General features: G+C 36.1%; 1 protein-coding gene across 1 annotated transcript in view; it reads left to right on the forward strand.

Moving 5' to 3' along the window:
* PIK3C2G (phosphatidylinositol-4-phosphate 3-kinase catalytic subunit type 2 gamma) overlaps nt 1–19,973 on the forward strand; it is a 291,400-nt gene that overhangs the window by 30,251 nt on the left and 241,176 nt on the right. The window contains exons 5-7 of the mRNA XM_081818936.1: nt 3,395–3,497; nt 9,173–9,243; nt 18,136–18,199. Of these exons, the coding sequence (XP_081675062.1) occupies nt 3,395–3,497; nt 9,173–9,243; nt 18,136–18,199 (238 nt within the window). The remainder of the gene's footprint in view (nt 1–3,394; nt 3,498–9,172; nt 9,244–18,135; nt 18,200–19,973) is intronic.

A 19,973-nucleotide genomic window follows, 5' to 3' on the forward strand; every position in this document is an offset into this window, starting at 1 on the left:
AAAAAAAAAAAAAAAGAAGAAGAAGAAGAAGAAGATAGCAGGAGGGGAAGAATGAAGCGGGGGAAATCGGAGGGGGAGACAAACCATGAGAGACTATGGACTCTGAGAAACAAACTAAGGGTTCTAGAGGGGAGGGGGTTGGGGGAATGGGTTAGCCTGGTGATGGGTATTAAAGAGGGCACATACTGAATGGAGCACTGGGTGTTATACGCAAACAATGAATCATGGAACACTACATCAAAAACTAATGATTAATATAACATAATAATAAAAAATAAAATAAAAATAAAAGATTAGAGCAATAATTATAAAAATCTAAACCAATTCCTTATTCAGGTTGTTCTTCAAGTCCAAGTACATGCTCTTTATAAAGAAGGTGGAACTAGAAGTTAGAGATAATTACTTACAGGTTTGGTTTATGCCAGAAAGAAGCCATAAAATTGTACTCAACAGACCCTGCATCCTATATCAAAGGATTTCTTTACTCTGATATTAAAACTTAGGCGATTGAGAGTCTATTTAGATATTTTTAGTTAAAAAATGAAATGTTCTAAGATGTCTTTTTTATAATTCCCATCTCTAACTTTGTTTTATTTACACTTTTGTTGTGCTCACTTCGGCAGCACATATACTAAAATATTTACACTTTTCTTGATCTCATCAGTTTAGTGATAAGAGAATATGGAACTACAATTGAAAATGGTCTCTAATTGGGCAATTGGAGGGCAATGGGAGAGAAATGAACTGAAGTCATTTTAGGCTCAAAGGCTTATTTGATAGTGTGATAAACACTGGGATTAAATTGAGGTTACAATGGAAAAGACTTAAGATACATGTTATTTAAAAATTAGGTAACCACTGGAAGATTAAAAATACATTTATGTCTCCCAAGCCTCTAAAGATAAAGAAGAGACTCAAAGAAGACTCAATCTCAACAAATGAAGGAAAATAATTTAAAAATCATAGTTAATATAAACCAACTATAACATAGCAAAAGGCATTGCTATGAGTGAGATAGTTTAAATTTTCTGATTATAAAGCAGTCTCAGAAAATGAGTTAAAAGACACTTAGCTATAGGCTAGAGATATAGCTAAAATAAAATGATTTCATTTTTAACAGAAATATATATGTACTTGGCCACTTATTTTGACTTACAAAAGAAGTGCCATAAACGCCGAGTAATTGTTATTCTGGAAAAGAGAAAGAGAATTTTTCTTATCTGTTTTATTTTTTACAGTTTACTACAATTCAAATGTTGTCCATGAGACTACATTCCTATAAAGTAAGTTTAAAAAAATGGAGAGATGAGTTATAGGGGAAAAAAGAGACTTGCAAAATCTGATAATTACCCCAAATCTGATAATCACTCAGATCTTGCCATACACACATACACACACACATCCATACACAGAGTGAGGCAAAGATAAGGGAAGAATTAGATCCTACTTTTAGAAAGGGGTAGAATTGGCAGATTTAGTAAATGAAAATATATAGGTTGTCCAGTTAAATTTGAATTTCATAAAGACCCCCAATTTTTAAATTATATATAAAATATTACATGACACATACCCATACTAAAAAAATTATTCACTATTATCTGAAATTCATATTTATCGGCCATCTTCTATTTTATCTGGAGGCCCTAGTAAGGGGCATACATACAGGTGGGTGAAGTAAAAAAGTTAGTTCAAGAAAGTAGTAACAATATCCGAGACTGAAGTCACTAGACTGGGGTCCATTGTCCAGACTTCAACACACTGAGGAAAGGAAATTTTGATAGCAAGGTGGGCTACTACTCTTAAGCTGGTTCCCCGAATAGGAATAGGAAAACAGGACTCTAGGCATGGAAAGAGGATTTGGGGTTGGGGGGTGAAAGGAGAGGAACTTGAATCCATGTGAGAATATGGAGAATACCCTTGGAGCAGAACTTGGATGATGAGGAAGGCAGGAGCTCAAGGAAAACACATGCCATTCCTTATGTTTAGACTAGCAATAGAAATAACTCAAGGAGCAATATAGAGCTCGTGGAGAGCACTGGGACAGGAATCTAACAAGAGGAAGGGACATAGGGTGTAGAACACATGTTGTGAATACTAACATTCACCATTTTGACAACTGGATAGGTGTTGAGTTTTCTTAAAAAAAAAATAACAATTGTCAAAATAAGAACATTTACAGAAAATTTAGTAGCTATTGACAGAGTAATGCTTTATTTTTCTGCCATTGTTGAAAATAAGTGGTCCCAAATATTTAGTGAATTTTCCAGATAAATGAATGTATCACCTTAAGGGCCTCCCTCAAATGTTTTAACATATAAGGTTTTTTCCTCTTCTGAAACCCTTCATATATTTAACTAAGATCCTTAAACAAAGTACATGAACAAATTCATCCTTTTTAAAGACTCTTACAGAGGGAGAGAAGGAATGGAGGAAGGAAGGAAGGAAGGAAAGAAGGAAGGAAGGAAGAAAGGAAGGAAGGAAGGAAGGAAGGAAGGAAGGAAGGAAGGAAGGAAAGGAGGGAAGGAAGGAAGGAAAGGAGGGAAGGAAGGAAGGAAAGGAGGGAGGGACAGAGGGAAAAAGAAAGAAAAATTATGCCATTAGAAATTTCTGAAATACGTAGGGATATTTTTTCTGTTTAATTTGCTCATCAACCCTTTGATGTAGATATTAATAATATCAATTCTAAAAAGTATATATTGAGTTTCAGATAGTTTAATTGGCTTGCCTATCATGGAGCTAGTATATCTGTCTCTAAAGCCTATGACATTTCCACCTCACTGCTCCATATGGTCTCCACATATACTTTGTGTCATCAGTTAGACCTCCCAGAAGCATGTTGTCCTCAGGTTTGAGATGGCCGGATAAAACTAACTCTGAATATGGAAAATATTCTTTATTATAATTTATGTCCATTCTAAAGGTATCTAATCATTTTCTAACTTGATACACTTTATTTTTTTAAAATATTTTATTTATTTATTTGACAGAGAGAGACATAGAGAGAGCAGGAACACAAGCAGGGGGAGTGGAAGAGGGAGAAGCAGGCTTCCTGCTGAGCAGGGAGCCCGATGCGGGGCTCGATCCCAGGACCCTGGGATCATGACCTGAGCCGAAGGCAGACGCTTAACGACTGAGCCACCCAGGCGTCCCTAACTTGATACACTTTAAAAATAATTGTAATAGCTTAATAACTGTAATATTTTAAGTTGTCATTTAAAAATGAATATGAGGATATATTTTTAAATAAATGTATAAAACTAAGGCTATATAAAAAACTTTTACCAGACTAAGTTCCAAAAAAAAAAAGAAACAAAGTGAGCAAAGTGAGAGAGGAAAACATAAACTTGGGGGTTTTATGGGAGGAAATGACTGTATTCATTTTTTTTCTCCCTAGTGATTATTCTTTGGGGAGCCACAAAATATTTCAGAAAGATAAATCTGTTATTCATCTCAATCTGCAGAAAAATGGGAAAGTTCCAGGAAAGTTATCTCGACAGGTAAGATTTTCTTAGCATTGGTTTCAATTTGCAAGCTGATCATTTTAAGGACAATATTCCTATCTTTATGGATTGTTGTCAATTTGGAATTACATAGCTTAATGAATACATGTTCATTTGAGTATATTTACTGAAACATAATGAAATATTTATCTAAATGCCTGTTAACAATTTGGACTGAAGCAATTACATGAACACATTACTGCAACCTTAGTATAATAGCAAATCAATTGGCCTCTTGGAAAAATCATTTATGAGAAACTTATTAAAGTTATTACATTCATACTATCCATGAAGCCACTAGGAAGTGAACAGAATAAAAAATGTGAAGGGGAAACCACTGAAGAAAGAAAAATAACACAACTCTCATTCTATCTGAAGACTGTTTATGTCGGTATCAACACAATTTAAATCAGGACAGATTAAAATTCATAATATATATAATAAAACTACCTCAAAAGGGATTACTGTACTTTAATGACACAATTTCATGCTGTTAGATATGAATTTTATTCCCTATGTGATGTCTTGAGTTATTTAAAACCCAAATTGCACAGTATGCAATGAACTTTGATATTTTGGCAGCTTTATCTGTAGAATCTTCCAATTACCTGCTTTAAGCAAAAATCCCATCAACCTGTCATTTACATCAGAAAACAGATTTCCAGTGCATGACTCTTTTTCTTTTTTTTCTAGTTTGAGGTGTTTCATCATAAAAAGTGTCAGGTGGTGCATTAGGTTGCAATATATCTATGTGGAATATAACATAATGAGGCCAAAAGAGAGTTGTTTAGAAAAATCTTTTGGAACTGGTACTCAACTCAGCCAGTGTTGACAGCTCCAGAGCTATGCATCTGAAATCTCCACAGAGAAACATTATAAAGTACAACTAATACTCTCAATATTAATATATCCTAAGAGTCTTCAAATTGTCCTCAATGTTTTGAAAAAGCTGAAATCATAATGTTTCATTTCAACATGGAGGAAGATGAGAAAATGTATGATTAGAATTTCTATTCTCTTTGAGAACTTTCATGTTGCTAAAAAATAACTTATCTCATTGGGAGTAATTCACAAATCACTAACATTTGTTTCATGTAAATTAAGGTTTATACTTAAATCCATTTAACACCACTACTCGGATACAATGTGTACTGACATGTATTTTATGTCTGGGAATTCACATTTCTATTATATTTAACCGTCACAATAATTCTGTGTGGCAAATATTATTAAAAATAACGAAAGTGAATCACAGGGAGCTCCATAACTTTCCCCAGATCATATTCATGGGACTAGTAAGCAAGCAGAGGAGCTTGGGTCTGAACCCAGTCAGTCTCCATAGCCCATACTTTATGCTATCAATTTATATGACAAGTACATTTAAGATTTAGAGGTGACTGAACTCAAAAGGTTTAGATGTGACTTTCAGCACAATTGGTAAAAATTCTAGCCATATATATATATGAGTATATATATATTCTTTTTGTTTGCTATTTTAGAGAGAGAGTGGGGGAGGGGCAAAGAGAGAGGAAGAGAGAAAATCTTAAACAGGCTCCACTCCCAGCACTGAGCCTGACAGGGGGCTTGATCTCAAGACCTTGAGATCATGACCTGAGCCGAAATCAAGAGTCAGACATTTAGCCGACTGAGCCACCGAGGCGCCCCTTGTTTTGTTTTCCACAGCTATTCTACTTACCCCAAAGTCTGGGACATCATAGGTGTTTACATGTATTAACTCACAACAGCTCAAGAGCAAAAAAAAAAAGGGATAATTACTATTATTTTCCTTTTTTTTTTTAAAGATTTTATTTATTTATTTGACAAAGAGAGAGAGAGAACAGGAACACAAGCAGGGGGAGTGGGAGAGGGAGAACAGGCTTCCCGCGGAGCAGGGAGCCCGATGCGGGGCTCGATCCCAGGACCCTGGGATCATGACCTGAGCCGAAGGCAGACACCTAACGACTGAGCCACCCAGGCGCCCCTATTATTTTCCTTTTTTAAATAAAAGTACTGAAAATTCAAAAGAGTAACTGAATGGCCCAAAGTCTCACAGCTAGTAAATAAGGGAGATGGGATTTGAGCAAAGCTAGTCTGGTGACAGAGCTCACTATATCATAATGCCAGCCAATTAAATATCTCTGGGGTATTGTCATATGCTTTCGGGACAAGCATATAATCATTTCTGGGTGTAAAGTGTATAACTGTCACTAGAAATGCCTGCTTTTCAATGTGTCATTTGGATCATAGCAGGAAGTAAGTTACATGGCTGCCTTTTTTATGCTTCAACTCACAAACTTTACTCCTACAGTGAATATCACCATCTCTTGGCTAATTCAACAGTTTACAGGTAAAGAGTATAAATGCTTTGTCTCATCCACAACTTTTCCTAGCACTAACACTGTTATTTAGAAATAGATAATATGCTTGATGACACAGATATTTATATATTCTCCATTCACTCAAAATATTAACTACGTGACTGCTGTGTACTAGGCCCTACTTTAATGTTAGTTAGAGTACTGAACAAAATCAACAAAATCCCAGCCTCATTCAGCCAGCTCTGACTCTCAATTAAAGAGTGGTGGTGGCCTCCATATAGACTATTAGAAAGGCATTCCATGTTCCCATCTCCCAAAATCCTGGTTCTTGAAGGATTTTTTTTTAGCATTATATTTCCAAAGAGAAGATATTACATTTTATTAAAATCTATAAGGATTTACTTTCAGATACCATGCTAAGTACATTACATATATAATCTAAAAATAATTAATTCAACAAATATTTCTTAAATACTTTTTACATGCCATATTTAGTACTTGCCTTTGAGGATCTCATATGTGAAGGAATAGGTTAGTGAACCTACTTAAAATTCAGAATTATGAATGAGAAAATATATATGCAGATTTATACTTATTTGTTCATTGAACAAATGATAATTGAGCACCTACTATATACCAGGCACTCTTCTAAACACTGGAGATACAGAGACAAACAAGACATCTCATTACTTATTCTAGAATGCAGAATTCTCATCCTAGTAAAGAAGACATGCAATAAACAAATATACATTTAAAAGGCTGATAGACTTAGGGACATCTGGGTGGCTCAGTCAGTTGAGTATCCAACTCTCGGTTTTGGCTCAGGTCATGATCTCATGGGTCATTGGATCAAGCCCCACAAAGGGCTCTACCTACCCTCAGCAGGGAGTCTGCTGAGGGTAGGTAGATTCCCTCCCTGAAGAGGGAGGGAATCTTCCTCCACTCATGCACGTGCTCACATGCATTCTCTCTCTCTCTCTAAAGTAAAATAAAATAATTTTTTTAAAAAAAGTCTGATAGAGATATGTGCTTTGAAAGAAAAGATAACTACGCTTCTAAAGCCTAGGGGAAGAAGACCTGATACAGATGAATATGAAGGACCAGCTGTGGTGATTATTTTTATGTATAAATCCTAGAGCATATAGACCTAGCTTTTAACTTAAAAAATAAAGAGTGTTAAATTTACTGATTTGGCAACTTGTTTAAAAACAGATTCTGGATTCGTACTGCCAAATTCAAATGTCTGCTCTTGGACAAATGCTTATATTCACTCTAGTATTCTGGTTTAAAAAATGTGAGTAATACATACCTAATATGATTATTATTATAAGAACTTAATTGAGAAATGTAAATGAAGAGCTTAAATCAGTGCCTGTGCCTAATCAGGACTACACAAGTATCAATTATTGATGTAATAAACTTAGGGTGTTAGACTAGATGGTATTTTAGCCTTTTACTATTAAAAACGCTATATGGTAAGGAGATACTGAATGGTCTCCTCTCTTGATTCTATTGTTTAATGTGGTGTCAAAATTCTCTATGATTTTCATAACTTTTGCTGTATAAAAACATTTATAAACAATTATATTTTCTTTCCAGTAAAATAACATAAAATGGCTTATGATATTCTTTCTATATAATACTAGGAACATAATGATGATTGTCATTCCATTAAATTTATTGACACCATTGCCTTACAGTGGATACTTTAGAGTTCTCTAATTCTACAAGCATATTGCAAAACTCAATTCATCTCAGATGCCTTTCCTATTTTAAATTTGCTTGCGTTATACTGAAATATGGTAATTTAATTCTTGTTCTATGAGATTATTCATAAAATACGTTGACAGCCCTTAGAAATCTTTCTAGATTTCAAAATTTTACAATCCCCATCCTGATTAGATGTGTATAACTGAGTCTTTTATAAAAAAAATTGTTCTCTCTTTATCTCTCTCAAATTTGATAAGTATTGCCAACATTGTTGATATTAATCATAAAATCAAGATTTCATTCTAGCTCAAGGAAACATTCACAGAACACGTACAACAGTCGATTTTTGTATGAAAAAGGCAGAAAAGAACATCTCAACTTTTTCCTTAAGATGAAAGGATGGATGGTCTTCAGCTTTGAAGAAAAGTAAAGTGTAAAATACAGTCCATGGACAACTGCTCAAACCTGTTCTCCAGACTTTTGAGCTCCTTTAAACAAAAATAATTTTCTTATAAGTGACAATATGACAAAGGCCAATTTCTCCCCCAAAAGCATCTCTGGAAGCCAAGGAAAGTGGTTTTAAAATGAATATGATTATGCTATACAGAAAGATGCAAATAAGTCATTATTTATATGCTTGCTTTTAACTTCAGAAAGAGGTTTCTTTTCTTCTTCTGGAAGTGTTTCTTTTTTATAGCATGCATTCAAAGTATTGTATTATAGGGATGGCCTTATTTTCTCCATGTAACAGCTTCCTTACTCTTCCTCACAAAATCACCCAATAAAAATATTAATATACCTTTGACCCTAGGCCGTATAAAGGTTTTCCTTCTGATGTTCTCTGTCAGGAGTTCTAATAGGCAGCTTTAAGAATAGACAGTATATTAACATACAAGATTACATGCACTCCAGGCATTTAGGGACACACTCAGCTCTCAAACTTAAAGCTATGCATAGTGAAATAGTGCCATTATGAGGGAGTATATTGCATTCTCCCTTGCAGACTTGCATAGGATTTTCATGAGTGCCTGTTGCAGAAGAGCTAAGCGAGGAGTTATGGGGCGTGTGTGTGTGTGTGTATGTGTGTGTGTTTGTGTGTTTATGCATATGGACCACAGGACTGATATTTTATGATGAGTAGTTTCTGCTCATCTTGGGAGAAAACACATGCCTCCTGATAACTCCTCTTACACTAACATTTGGGAGGCAAGATGTGGTAAAGTTGAAAAATGGAGTTCATTCTGAGTCTGCCAGCCAATCTGGCAAGCTGTCAAGTCTCATACTGCCATGGCATCCACAGCCTAAATGTAAAGAAACTGTGCATGTATGTCAGTGAACTAGTGTCTGCAAAACTGCCTTCTTGTTAGGAGAACTTAATGTTTGACCTTGGTGCTGCCAGGATGTTTTTCAATTGTCCTTGAGGTTTGTCCTCAACCAAAGCCCAGTTTTCTGATTCACTTTTTGAAAAGAGTGCTTACAGAGTTAAGAAGAATCTTGTAAAGTCTTTAAAACAAAGTATTAAAATGATGAATGAGGGTTATCAAAAGATGTGAATAAAATGATAGCAGGAAGTTACAGACTTATTTTTATCTGGTACTCATTCCTATTCACTCTATAAATATTAATATATTCTGCTGTCTACAGCATGAAGATGACCACAGTCAGTTTTATCTGAACCCACTTCTAGAATTCATGCATATTTGGAAAGTATCCAGGTAAGATATTTTATTTTGTTCCAAGACTAGTTTCTGACTGAGTTCTTAAGTGCCAAATCACAGTATTTTTCAGTTGATTGTAAAAACTGTCCCTTCACTAGTACCGTGGAAGCTGTTGTACTTTTAATAGATATCTCCCTTTGGCAAATTTTGTTAATAACTATCTATTCTTCACAGCTGTTCAGATACATTTGAAGAGCTGCTAACACCTTCCAGAACAATCTAACATTCATTTTAAAATCTCTCTGCTACCAGTTCTTACATTTTCAAGGATTTTTTTTCTCATTCATTTTGTGAATTTGAGTGTGCATGTGTCACTAAGCTCTTTGTATAACTGAATTTCCATACTTTGCAAGTCAAAACCTCCTGCTTTAAATTTCTTTCTTGAACTCCCTAAAAATAATTGGTATATCATAAACAGAGGAGTGTTAATTCAAATTGGAAAACTCAAATGACAATAAATGAACATATCCTAATTGATTCTGATATCTAAATGTATGTATGTATTATTTGAAAAATAGACCCATCAAGAAGCTAAACTGGGAGAAGATATCGGTGCTACACTATGGGTTTATCTGGAATTAAAGTTGTTCTGAGCTGAATGAGCAAAAAATGGGGTATTGGATGTGTATATCATTAATCTCTGAAGCAAATCCCAATATAAAAATATGAGTTAAAATTGTTTTTAGTGACTATTCATAATAGCTATCAATCACTTTAGTGGAGTTATTGTACATTTTGCATACATTATCTCATCTAATTCTTCCTACAACCCTGTGATAAGACACAGAATTTACTTCAGAATCAAAGAAACTAAAGTTCTAGAAGATTAAATACCTTACCTAAGGCCACTCAGTTCATTACTGGTAGGACCAAAATTAGGTCTGCCTGAAATTTGCAAAGACCAACTGTCTGCAATTTACAAGGACCATATATTTTTTTTTTTATTAAACTACTGTGTCTTTCCATATGTGCCTCTCTTTATTTCCCCCAAAATATTCGTCCTCAACAATAAAATCATAGAATGGGTAGGACTAGGGAGGACTTTCAATATAATCTAACCCAAATTTTTATTTTATAGCTAATTACATGGATCAGGTATAGGCTCCCATCAAAATGACATATTAATAAAGGCTGTAGTTTCCTTATTCCAAAATAAATTTATCCAAAAAAAACTGTAGAGAGAGACATCAAATCTGACAAATTCTTTACAAAGGGAGAAATCCTTGGGAGACAAAGGACTGTTTTGAATTAGTTTGGTGGAGGGTTGCGACTTACATGTAGACAGCTGCTGCCTGGGACACAGAGAAACAAGAGGAGGCTAGAATAAGAAGGTGAGAGCAAGGCAGTTTTCCTTCTGTTCCTGCCTCACCCTGCCATTGTCTGGTCCTTCACAGAAGACTGGTGACCTTGACCATTGTGCAGTACAGGTGTTCACAGGGTTAAATTAGGGCAAAGCAAAAGCTCTGCCACAGTGAAGACTAGAGGAAATCTGACAGGGACAGACTAGCCTCAGAATCTAACTCCTCCACACCTTCTCTTTAACCCCAGGGTAGTGCTGCTTATCCTCTGGTAAGGAAACTAAAACACAGAAAATTTCAAGAATTTGTCAACCATCATACAGATAATTAATGCTCTAGCTAGGACTAAACCCAAATGTCTAACTCTCAGTGAGTCTTATTCCACTTCAATTGTATACGTTGTATATAATTTTATAAGTACATATAAAATATTTATATATAAAATGTATGTAAAATATTTATATATAACACATATATAAATATAAAATTTTATATTTACATATAAAGTTGTATACAGAGTATATTTTTTATTTTATACATGGTATTTTATATTATTGACATATATTTCATATTATTTTATATATAATGGCATTATATAAGTGTGTATATGTGTATATATATGTGTGCATGTGTATATATTTATCCATCATCCATTGATGGACATTTAGGTTGTTTGTATGTCTTGGCTATTGTGAATAATGCTGCAATGAACTTGGGAGTGCAGCTATCTCTTCAAGATAGTGATTTCATTTCCTTTTAATACAAGAAGTGAGAATCCTGGATGATATGATAGTTTTACTTTTTTAAAAAATTTTCTGAGGAACCTTCAAACTGTTTTCCAGAGCAGTTGTACCAATTTACGTTCCCAACAGTACACCAGGGTTCTCTTCTCCACAGGTTTGACAAGAGTCTTTTTGATAATAGCCATTCCTAACAGGTGTGAGGTGTTATCTCATTATGGTTGTGATTTGCATTTCCCCAATGATTAATGATATTGTTCAGGTACTTGTTGTTCAGATGCTTCGTGACCATTTGCATACATTTTTTTTAGGAGAAATGTCCACTCAAGTCCTCTGTCCATTTTTTTAAAATTGGGATTGATTTTTCACTGTTGAGTTTTACATTTTAGATATCAATCTCTTATCAATATGGTTTGCAAATATTTTCTCCCATAACCTAGGTTGCCTTTTCATTTTGTTCATTCATTCCTTTGCTGTGCAGAGCAAGGTTTAAAGTTTAAGATAGGGGTGCAATTTCATTCTTTTGCATGAGAATATCCACTTATCTCAACACTATTTATTGAAGAGACTATCCTTTCCCCATTGATTATTCTTGGCTCCTTGTCAAATAATACTTGACCATATATGTGTAGATTTATTTCTGGGCTCTCGGAGTCTGTTCAACTGGTCTATGTGACTGTTTTTATATCAGTGTCATAATTCTTTTGATTTCCAAAGCTTTGTAATATAGTTTGAAATCAGGAAGTGTGATGACTCCGGATTTGTTCTTTCTCAAGATTGCTTTGGCTATTCAGGGTATTTTGAGGTTCCTTATTAATTTTAGGATTTTTTTTTCTTATTTCTGTGAAAAATGACATTGGAATTTTGATAAAATTATATTGAATGGGGCACCTGGCTGGCTCAATCAGTAGAGCATGTGACTCTTGATCTCAGGGTCGTGAGTTCAAGCCCCATGTTGGGTGCAGCGCTTACTTAAAATATATGGTTCTAAGTAGTATGGACATTTTAACAATATTAACCCTTCTGATCTAAAATCTTGAAAGTCTATTTATGTGTTTTCTTCAATTTCTTTCATCAATGTGTTATAGTTTTCAGTGTATAGATCTTTCACTTCCTTGGTTTAATTTATTCCTAAATATATTTTTTATGCTTTTGTAAGTGGGATTTTTTTCTTAATTTTTCAAAACTTTCATTGTCAGTGTATAGAAACCCAACTGATTTGTATATATTTATCTTGCATCCTGAAACTTTACAGAATTCATTTATTAGTTCTAAGAGTATTTTAGTGGAGTCTTCAGGATTTTCTACATACAAGATTGTATCATCATCAAACAGACACAATTTTACTTCTCCTTCCAGTCTGAATGCCTTTTATTTCATTTTCTTGTCTGATTACTCTAAGACTTCTAGCACAATGTTGAACAGGAATGGTGAGCGTGGGAACCCTTATTTTGTTCCTGATTTTAGAGGAAGTACTTCCAACATCTTACCACTGAGTATGATGATAGCTGTGGGTTGTCATACATGAACTCTATTATGTTGAGATGTTTTTCTATACCCAATTTGTTGAAAGTTTTTCTGAGAGGATGTTACATTTTTTCAAATGCTTTTTCTGCTTCTATTGAGATGATCAATGATTTCTGTCTTTCATTTTATTAATGTGCTTTATCACATTTATTGATTTGTGTAGTTAAATCATCCTTGCATACCAGGGATAAATTTTCTCGGTCATGGTGTATATGATCCTTTTAATGTGCTGTTGAATTTGGTGTGCAAGTATTTTGTTGGGAAATTTTGCATCTATAATCATCAGGGATATTGGCCTGTAGTTTTCTTTTCTTGTAGTGTCCTTCTCTGGCTCTGGCATCAGGGTAATTCTGGCTTCATATAATGAGTTTGGGAGTGTCCCCACCTCTTCAAGATTTTGGAAGAGTTTGAGAAGAATTGACATTAATTTGTCTTTAAAAATTTGGTAGGATTTATCAATGAAGCCATCTGCCCCTGAATTTTTTTTTTGTTGGGAGGTTTTTGATTACCAACTTAATCTTATTGGTTGATTCAGATTTTCTATTTCTTTCTGATTCAGTCTTGGTGGGTGGTATTTTCTAGGAATTTATCCAGTATTCTAGGTTGTCCAATTTTTTGGCATATAATTGTTCATAGTAGTCCTTTTGCTCCTTCTTTGTTTCTTTTAGCAGCTTTTTTAAAAGATTTTATTTATTTGAGAGAGAGAGAGAGACAAGTGGAGGGAGGGGCAGAGGGAGAGAGACAAGCTGACTCCCCACTGAGCAGGGAGCCAGATGCAAGACTTGATCCCAGGATCCTGGGCTCATGACCTGAGCTGAACACAGACAACTGACTGAGCAACCCAGGTGCCCCTTAAAACAGCTTTTAAATTAAAGTCTATTTTGTGTAATATAAGTAAAGCTACCTCTGCTCATTTTTGGTCTCTATATGCATGAAGTACCTTTTTCCATCCCTTCGCTGTGAATGTGTGTGTCCTTGAGGCTGAAGGGAGTCTCTTGCAGGCAGTATATAGTTGTGCCTTTATTCACTCAGCCACTCTTTGCCTTTTGACTGAAAAACTTTACATTTTTTTTTTAAGATTTTATTTGTTTATCTGAGAGAGAGAGAGGGAGCACAAGCAGGCGGGAGGGTCAGAGGGAGAAGTGGAGGCAGACTCCCCGCTGAGCAGGAAGCCCCATGCAGGACTCAATCCCAGGACCCCAGGACCATGACCTGAGCAGAAGGCAGACGCTTAACCAACTGAGCCACCCAGGCACCCCACACCTTTTTTTTTTTTTTTTTTATTTATCTGAGAGAGAGAAAGAGATAGCATGAGCGGGGGGAGGGGCAGAGGGAGAGAGAAAACTTTACACTTAAAGTAATTACTGATAGATAATGACTTAGAATTGACACCTTGTTAATTGTTTTCTGGCTGTTTTGTCCTTCCTTCCTTCCTCCCTCCCTCCCACCCTGCCTGCCTTCCTTCCTGAATTGCTGATTTGCCATAGAAGTATAGTTTGATTCCCTTCTCTTTACCTTTTGAGTATCCATGATAGGTTTTTGTTTTGTGTTTACTCTGAGGTTTACTTGAAATATGTTACAGATATAAAATTCTTTTAAGCTGATAACAATTTAACTTTATTTGCATAAAAACTCTACTATTTACTCTGCCCCAAAATCTTATGCTTTTGATGTCAGAATTTATATCTCTTTATATCATATATCCATTGACAATAATTACAGCTATAACTATTTTTAATACTTTTTCCCTTTAACCTCTATACTAGAGTTAAGTGATTAACACATCACTATTACAGTATTGTGAATCCAACTATATACTTACCTTTCCAGAAAGGTGTATTGCATATTTTCATGTTTTCCTGTTACTAATTAGTATCTTTTCATTTCAGCTTGAAGAACTAGCATTTCTTCCAAGGCAGGTCTTATGGCAAAGAATTCGCTTTGCCTTTGTTTGTGAGTCTTTATCTCACCTTCATTTCTGAAGGACAGTTTTGCTAGGTAAAGTATTCTTGGGTGGCAGGGGTTATTTTTGTTTTTGTTTTTTCTTTCAGCAACTTAAATTTATCATCCTACTCTCTCCTAGCCTGTAGGATTTCTGCTGACAAATCCACTGATAGCTTTATGGTGGTTCTCTTTTAAGAGGAAAAATTTTTCTCTCTTGCTACCTTTGAAAGTCTCTCTTGTTTTTGCTTTTAGACAGTTTTATTATTGTTACGTGTCTTAGAGAAATCATTTTGGACTGAAATTATGAGATGAACTATTATTAAATGATCTTGGATGTCCAAATCTCTCCCAGGTTTGGGAAATTCAAAAGCCATTATCTTTAAATAAACTTACTGCTCCTTTCTCACTCTCTTCTCCTTCTGGGACTCCAGTGACATGTACATTGTTTCTTTTTATGGTGTCCCATGAATCCTATAGGCCTTCTTAATTCCTTTTTTTTTTCTTTTTGTTCCTCTGCTTAAGTAATTTCAAATAATCTGTCTTTGAGCTTACTGATTTTTTCCTCTGCTTGGTCCCTTCTGCCGAAGCTCTTTATTGAATTCTTCAGTTCAACCACTGTATTCTTTAGCTCCAAAACTTCTGGTTCTTTTTTATCTTTTCTATACCTTTGTTGAAGTTCTCATTTTGTTCTTGTATTGTGTTGCTGATTTCATTAAATTGTCTCTCTGTGTTCTCTTATATTTCTGAGTATCTTTAGAACAATTATTTAAATTTTTTGTCAGGCCATTCATGGATCTTCATTTCTTTGAGGTCAGTTGCTATAAGTTTACTGTGTTCCTTTGGTAGAATCATATTTCCCGGACTCTTTGTGATCCCTGGAGCCTTGCATAGGTGTCTGTGCATGGGAAGAAGCAGTCACATCTTCCAGACTTTATGGGCTGACCTCAGGAAAGGACCTTCATCTGTAGGTGAGACACAATGGAGCATGCTATGACCCTCGGTCTAGTGATGCCAGGCACCAAGTGCAGAGTCATGTGGAAGACCCAGATCTGGTGAGTGTGATGACTCCTCAGGTCAGGCCACTGGGGCCCACAACATTAACTCTGTGGTCCTTTGAAGTGCTAGGGTCCTTGAAATGGCTGCAAGTGCTGTTGGCATCTTCAGTGGTGCCTCCAGGTCCAGTACCTAGGGACCAGGAACAGGCAGTGGTTGTTGCTAGAGCTGGTGTCATGCATACACACAGTTGCAGGGGTCAGCTGCAGGTGCCTATGTAGTGGCAGGGGCTGGTTGCAGACATACATATAGTTGGGGAGGGCAGGGCCAGCAGCAAGGACTAGGACTAACTGTAGGTGCATTGGCACTGTGAGGACCCTGGCTGTTGGCATGCACTCCTGTGGCTACAGACCTTGGTCGTGTGCACAGCAGTGGAGGCTATTATGGGAGTCAGGCTGGTTAGATGCAGGTACACAGCTGGAGGGGCTGGTTGCAAGCAAGCCCAACTGTGTGAGTCAATGACAGGAAACAGGGCCAGGACCAGGCCTACAAACAGCTGTGGGGACCCTGGCTGTTCAGTGTGCATTCCTGTGACTGCAGTGTCTCCCTAAGACATATGCACGGCAGTGAGGGCCAGTACAAAATTCAGGCCAAGGGCTTGCAGGTGCACAGCTTGGGAACCAGCTACAGGTCAGCCCTGCGGTGGCAGTGGGGTGAGGAAGGGAGTGGAGAGGGACTCAAGCAGCTGCTGTTTGTGAATGTGAATACCTGTGTGTGGGGGGAAACAGTGAAATTTGCAGGGGAGGTCTGCAGCTGCTATGTTGGTTGTTGGTTTCTTCAGTGGTAAAAACTACTGGGGCCCTCTGCAGAGCAGGTCACTGGGAACCATAGTAACTCCCACTGTATGACTGATACTGGTAGCCCTAGCCCTTCTTCCTTGTTCCTAGCTGTCTTGATGCATCTCCGCTTTGCTGGTGTCTGCATGGAGTAAAACCAATGCAGGTCCTTCTTGTAGTGGCCCAAAAGGCTGGGGAAGCTGCTGGTTCACCACTCTCCCTCTCCCAGCAAGGGGGTTTCCCTCTTGGCAGTGAGCAATGCTGGCCTACAGGATGGGATGAGGCAGGCAAAATGAAACTGCCCGCTCTTCCCTTTTTGTGTGGTTATTCTCAGGTTTTGTAGTTGTTGTTGTTCTACAGTGTTGTGGAAGTTTCTTAGAAGAATTCCTAAACTCTCCCAGAGCTGTTCTTGTTCATGGGTAGTTGTCTAACTGTGGGAAGAAAGAGGCTGGGATCTCCTACTTTGCCATCTTGGTGACTTCCAGGTCTTTGCTTTCTGAAATACAAGGCTATTCTGCCAGCCCTCCTCAGACCACTTTATGGTGTCATTAAAAGATCAAACACTAGATGGCAGGAGCTTTGTTTTCACTTTTCCTCTTCCTGACTTCCTTTTAGAAGTTGGGCAAATCACATACCTTCTAGTTTCTAGGAGGTTTTCTATAAAATAAATATAATATTTAATAGCAAGGTGCTGAACTAGGTATATATTCTTGAGGGTCTTTTAAGTGCTAGTGTCAGATTTTATATAAAAACCTTCCCTCCAATAACCAAAATTTTTCACAATTCTTTTCCTATACCTCCACTGACTTTTTACATAGTCTGTGAATTTTGTCTTGAACTGTTATATGTAATGCAACTAAAATGATGATTTAATAAAGGCTGAGAAGGCAGCTATTGTAAAATATATTGGTGTGTTTTAACACCGTTTTTGTGTTGTATGATTTGTTCAATTCAATTCAGGAGTTTTTAGGACAAATAGGAAGGGAAAGTCATAATGTTTAGGAAAATAATTTTGATAAGTGAAGTCAAAAGAACCTCTACTAATCTCACACCTATTCCACCAAAGCATAGATCAAGTTGGAGCAATAAGAGCAGCTCAGGAAAGAAAAACACAGAGGTTTGATGTCAAAGACAACCTTATCTATTATAAATATATGTCATTAATTCTGAAAGCAATTCTCTTCAAGATTTTGCATATTTAACAATTCTTGATGTTAGTATTTGTCATTATCTGCTCATGAATCCTTTTGTAACTTACATTTTGAATTAAGAGTAGTTTGATACAATGAACAGTCTTTGAGAGGTTTGGTTAATTTGTCATGGACTTTTTTTGGAGTTCTAAGGTTTTCAAATATGTTTGTAGCCTATCAAGTTATGCAAAACTTATAAACATTCATCTGAAATGGTTTTTAAAATCGTGTCAATAGCAATCCTTTTTTAACCATGTCTGCTATAGAATCATGGACAAAACAGAGCTTATGATAAATATGCTAAAGTTAATATTAGTTTTCCTCCCCACTTTTAAACAGTTGTTTTTTTTTTTCTTTCCAGACAGTGCCTCTCAACAGTAATCAAAAAATATGACTTCCACCTGAAATCCCTATTGAAAACCCAGGTATTAACTTTAGTTACTTCACCTGTCAATTCCACAAGCATCTATTAACCATTAACTCTTTTTCTAAAACTTAACAGTTTTCTGAAGATACAAAGATGAATAAAATAGAAGGTCTATACTTGAGCAGCTTTCATTCTATCATGGCAAAACAGACAAGTAAACAGACATGCGTTAATAAAGTGTCATAGCTACTGCGAAAGATCTATGTGTATATAGGGCACAAAAAAAAGTTATCAATTTTACCTATTTGATCTGAATATTGAAAAATGAGTATGCCAGGTAGGGAAGTGGCACGGTGAAGGAAGGTGGGGAGTGGGGATAACTTTCAGCAAAAAAACACCATAAATAGAAGCAGTTAGGAAAAAGTCTGCTATGATTTGAAAACTGTATGAAATTTGGAATGGCTACAATTAGGGTTCAAGGCCTGTAAAGAGACCAGATGAAAGGGGCAAGCAGGGGCTGTTATATAGGATCTTAAGGACACTTTATGGACAATTTAATGACTTTCTAATTTATCAGCTGATGACATGGAGCCATTATGCAAGGCAGTAGAATGACAGATGGGTGATTAGAGGAGCATTTCATTAGCCCAAAGAGATGATGAGGGTATTGACAAAAACTCTACAATAGGGGTGGGTAGGAGGGGACAAATTCATAATAGGTAAAAATATGCAACTTATATGATTTGGTGAAAGACTATGAGTAAAACAAAAGAAGAGAGTGTCTAGAATACCTCCACATTCCTGGCTGCTAACTGACTGCATAGAGACATCAGTTCACTAAAATAGCAAAGAGAAGAGAAGCTAGCTTGACATGGAAAAATGACGGATTTAGTCCAAGACTACTAAGATTTGGTCGCCAACGGGGCATCCAAAGTGTGGTCACCATTAAGCAGATCATTTCTTATAGCTTATTCTTCCAGGGAAGGGTTAATCTTCCACAGATAAAACAACCTATGATTATAGAAAATTGTGTAAGACAGTGGTTTTTTTTTTAAGATTTATTTATTTATTTGAGAGAGAGAGAGAATGGGGGGAGGGGCAGAAAGAGAAAGGAGAGAGAAACCCAAGCAGACTCCAAGTTGAGCACAGAGCCCAGCACAGGGCTCGACCTGAGCCGAAACCAAGAGTCAGACAACCAACCGACTACACCACCAGGCGCCCCAAGACAGTGGTTTTAAAACAAGTAAGGATTTCTTTTTCCATTAAATAATTGACTCCTGATATATATATGAAAAGATAAAGAACCTAGGTAACTAAAAGATTCTGAAAATAACAAATAATATTTCTTGATGAAGATACCAAACTCATGTGAATTCCACATAAATATTCAAAGACACAGTGATAACAAACACACAACTCATATACTCTTCCAAAGTGTAATCTTCTCATTCTAATTCCATTTTTCTTTCTTGAGCCTGGCTTAAATCTGGAAGTTCAAAATGTGAAATGTGAAAAAAACTCACAGATTGGTTTGTCTCATAAAAGTTCATAATTAGTACTTCTTTCAGTTTGATTCTTCACATTTGTGATAGTCATTCTTTCTAATGTAGAATTTGAAATTTACCAGGCACCCAAAGCAAATGAAGACTTCATTCCTAGATCATTTATGTCTCTTGACTATATGGAAATATATTTTTATACTTATGAATGAATTGTAATTACCTAAATGTCTTGGTACTGCTCATGTATCAAAAATGCCTTTTTATACACACACACATACACACACACAAAAATTGTTGAGAATTTGTAAAGTTCTTAATTTCTAAGAGGTT

Source organism: Leptonychotes weddellii, chromosome 5 (assembly GCF_054177405.1).
Source record: "Leptonychotes weddellii isolate Sample4059 chromosome 5, ASM5417740v2, whole genome shotgun sequence".
Lineage (NCBI taxonomy): Eukaryota > Metazoa > Chordata > Mammalia > Carnivora > Phocidae > Leptonychotes > Leptonychotes weddellii.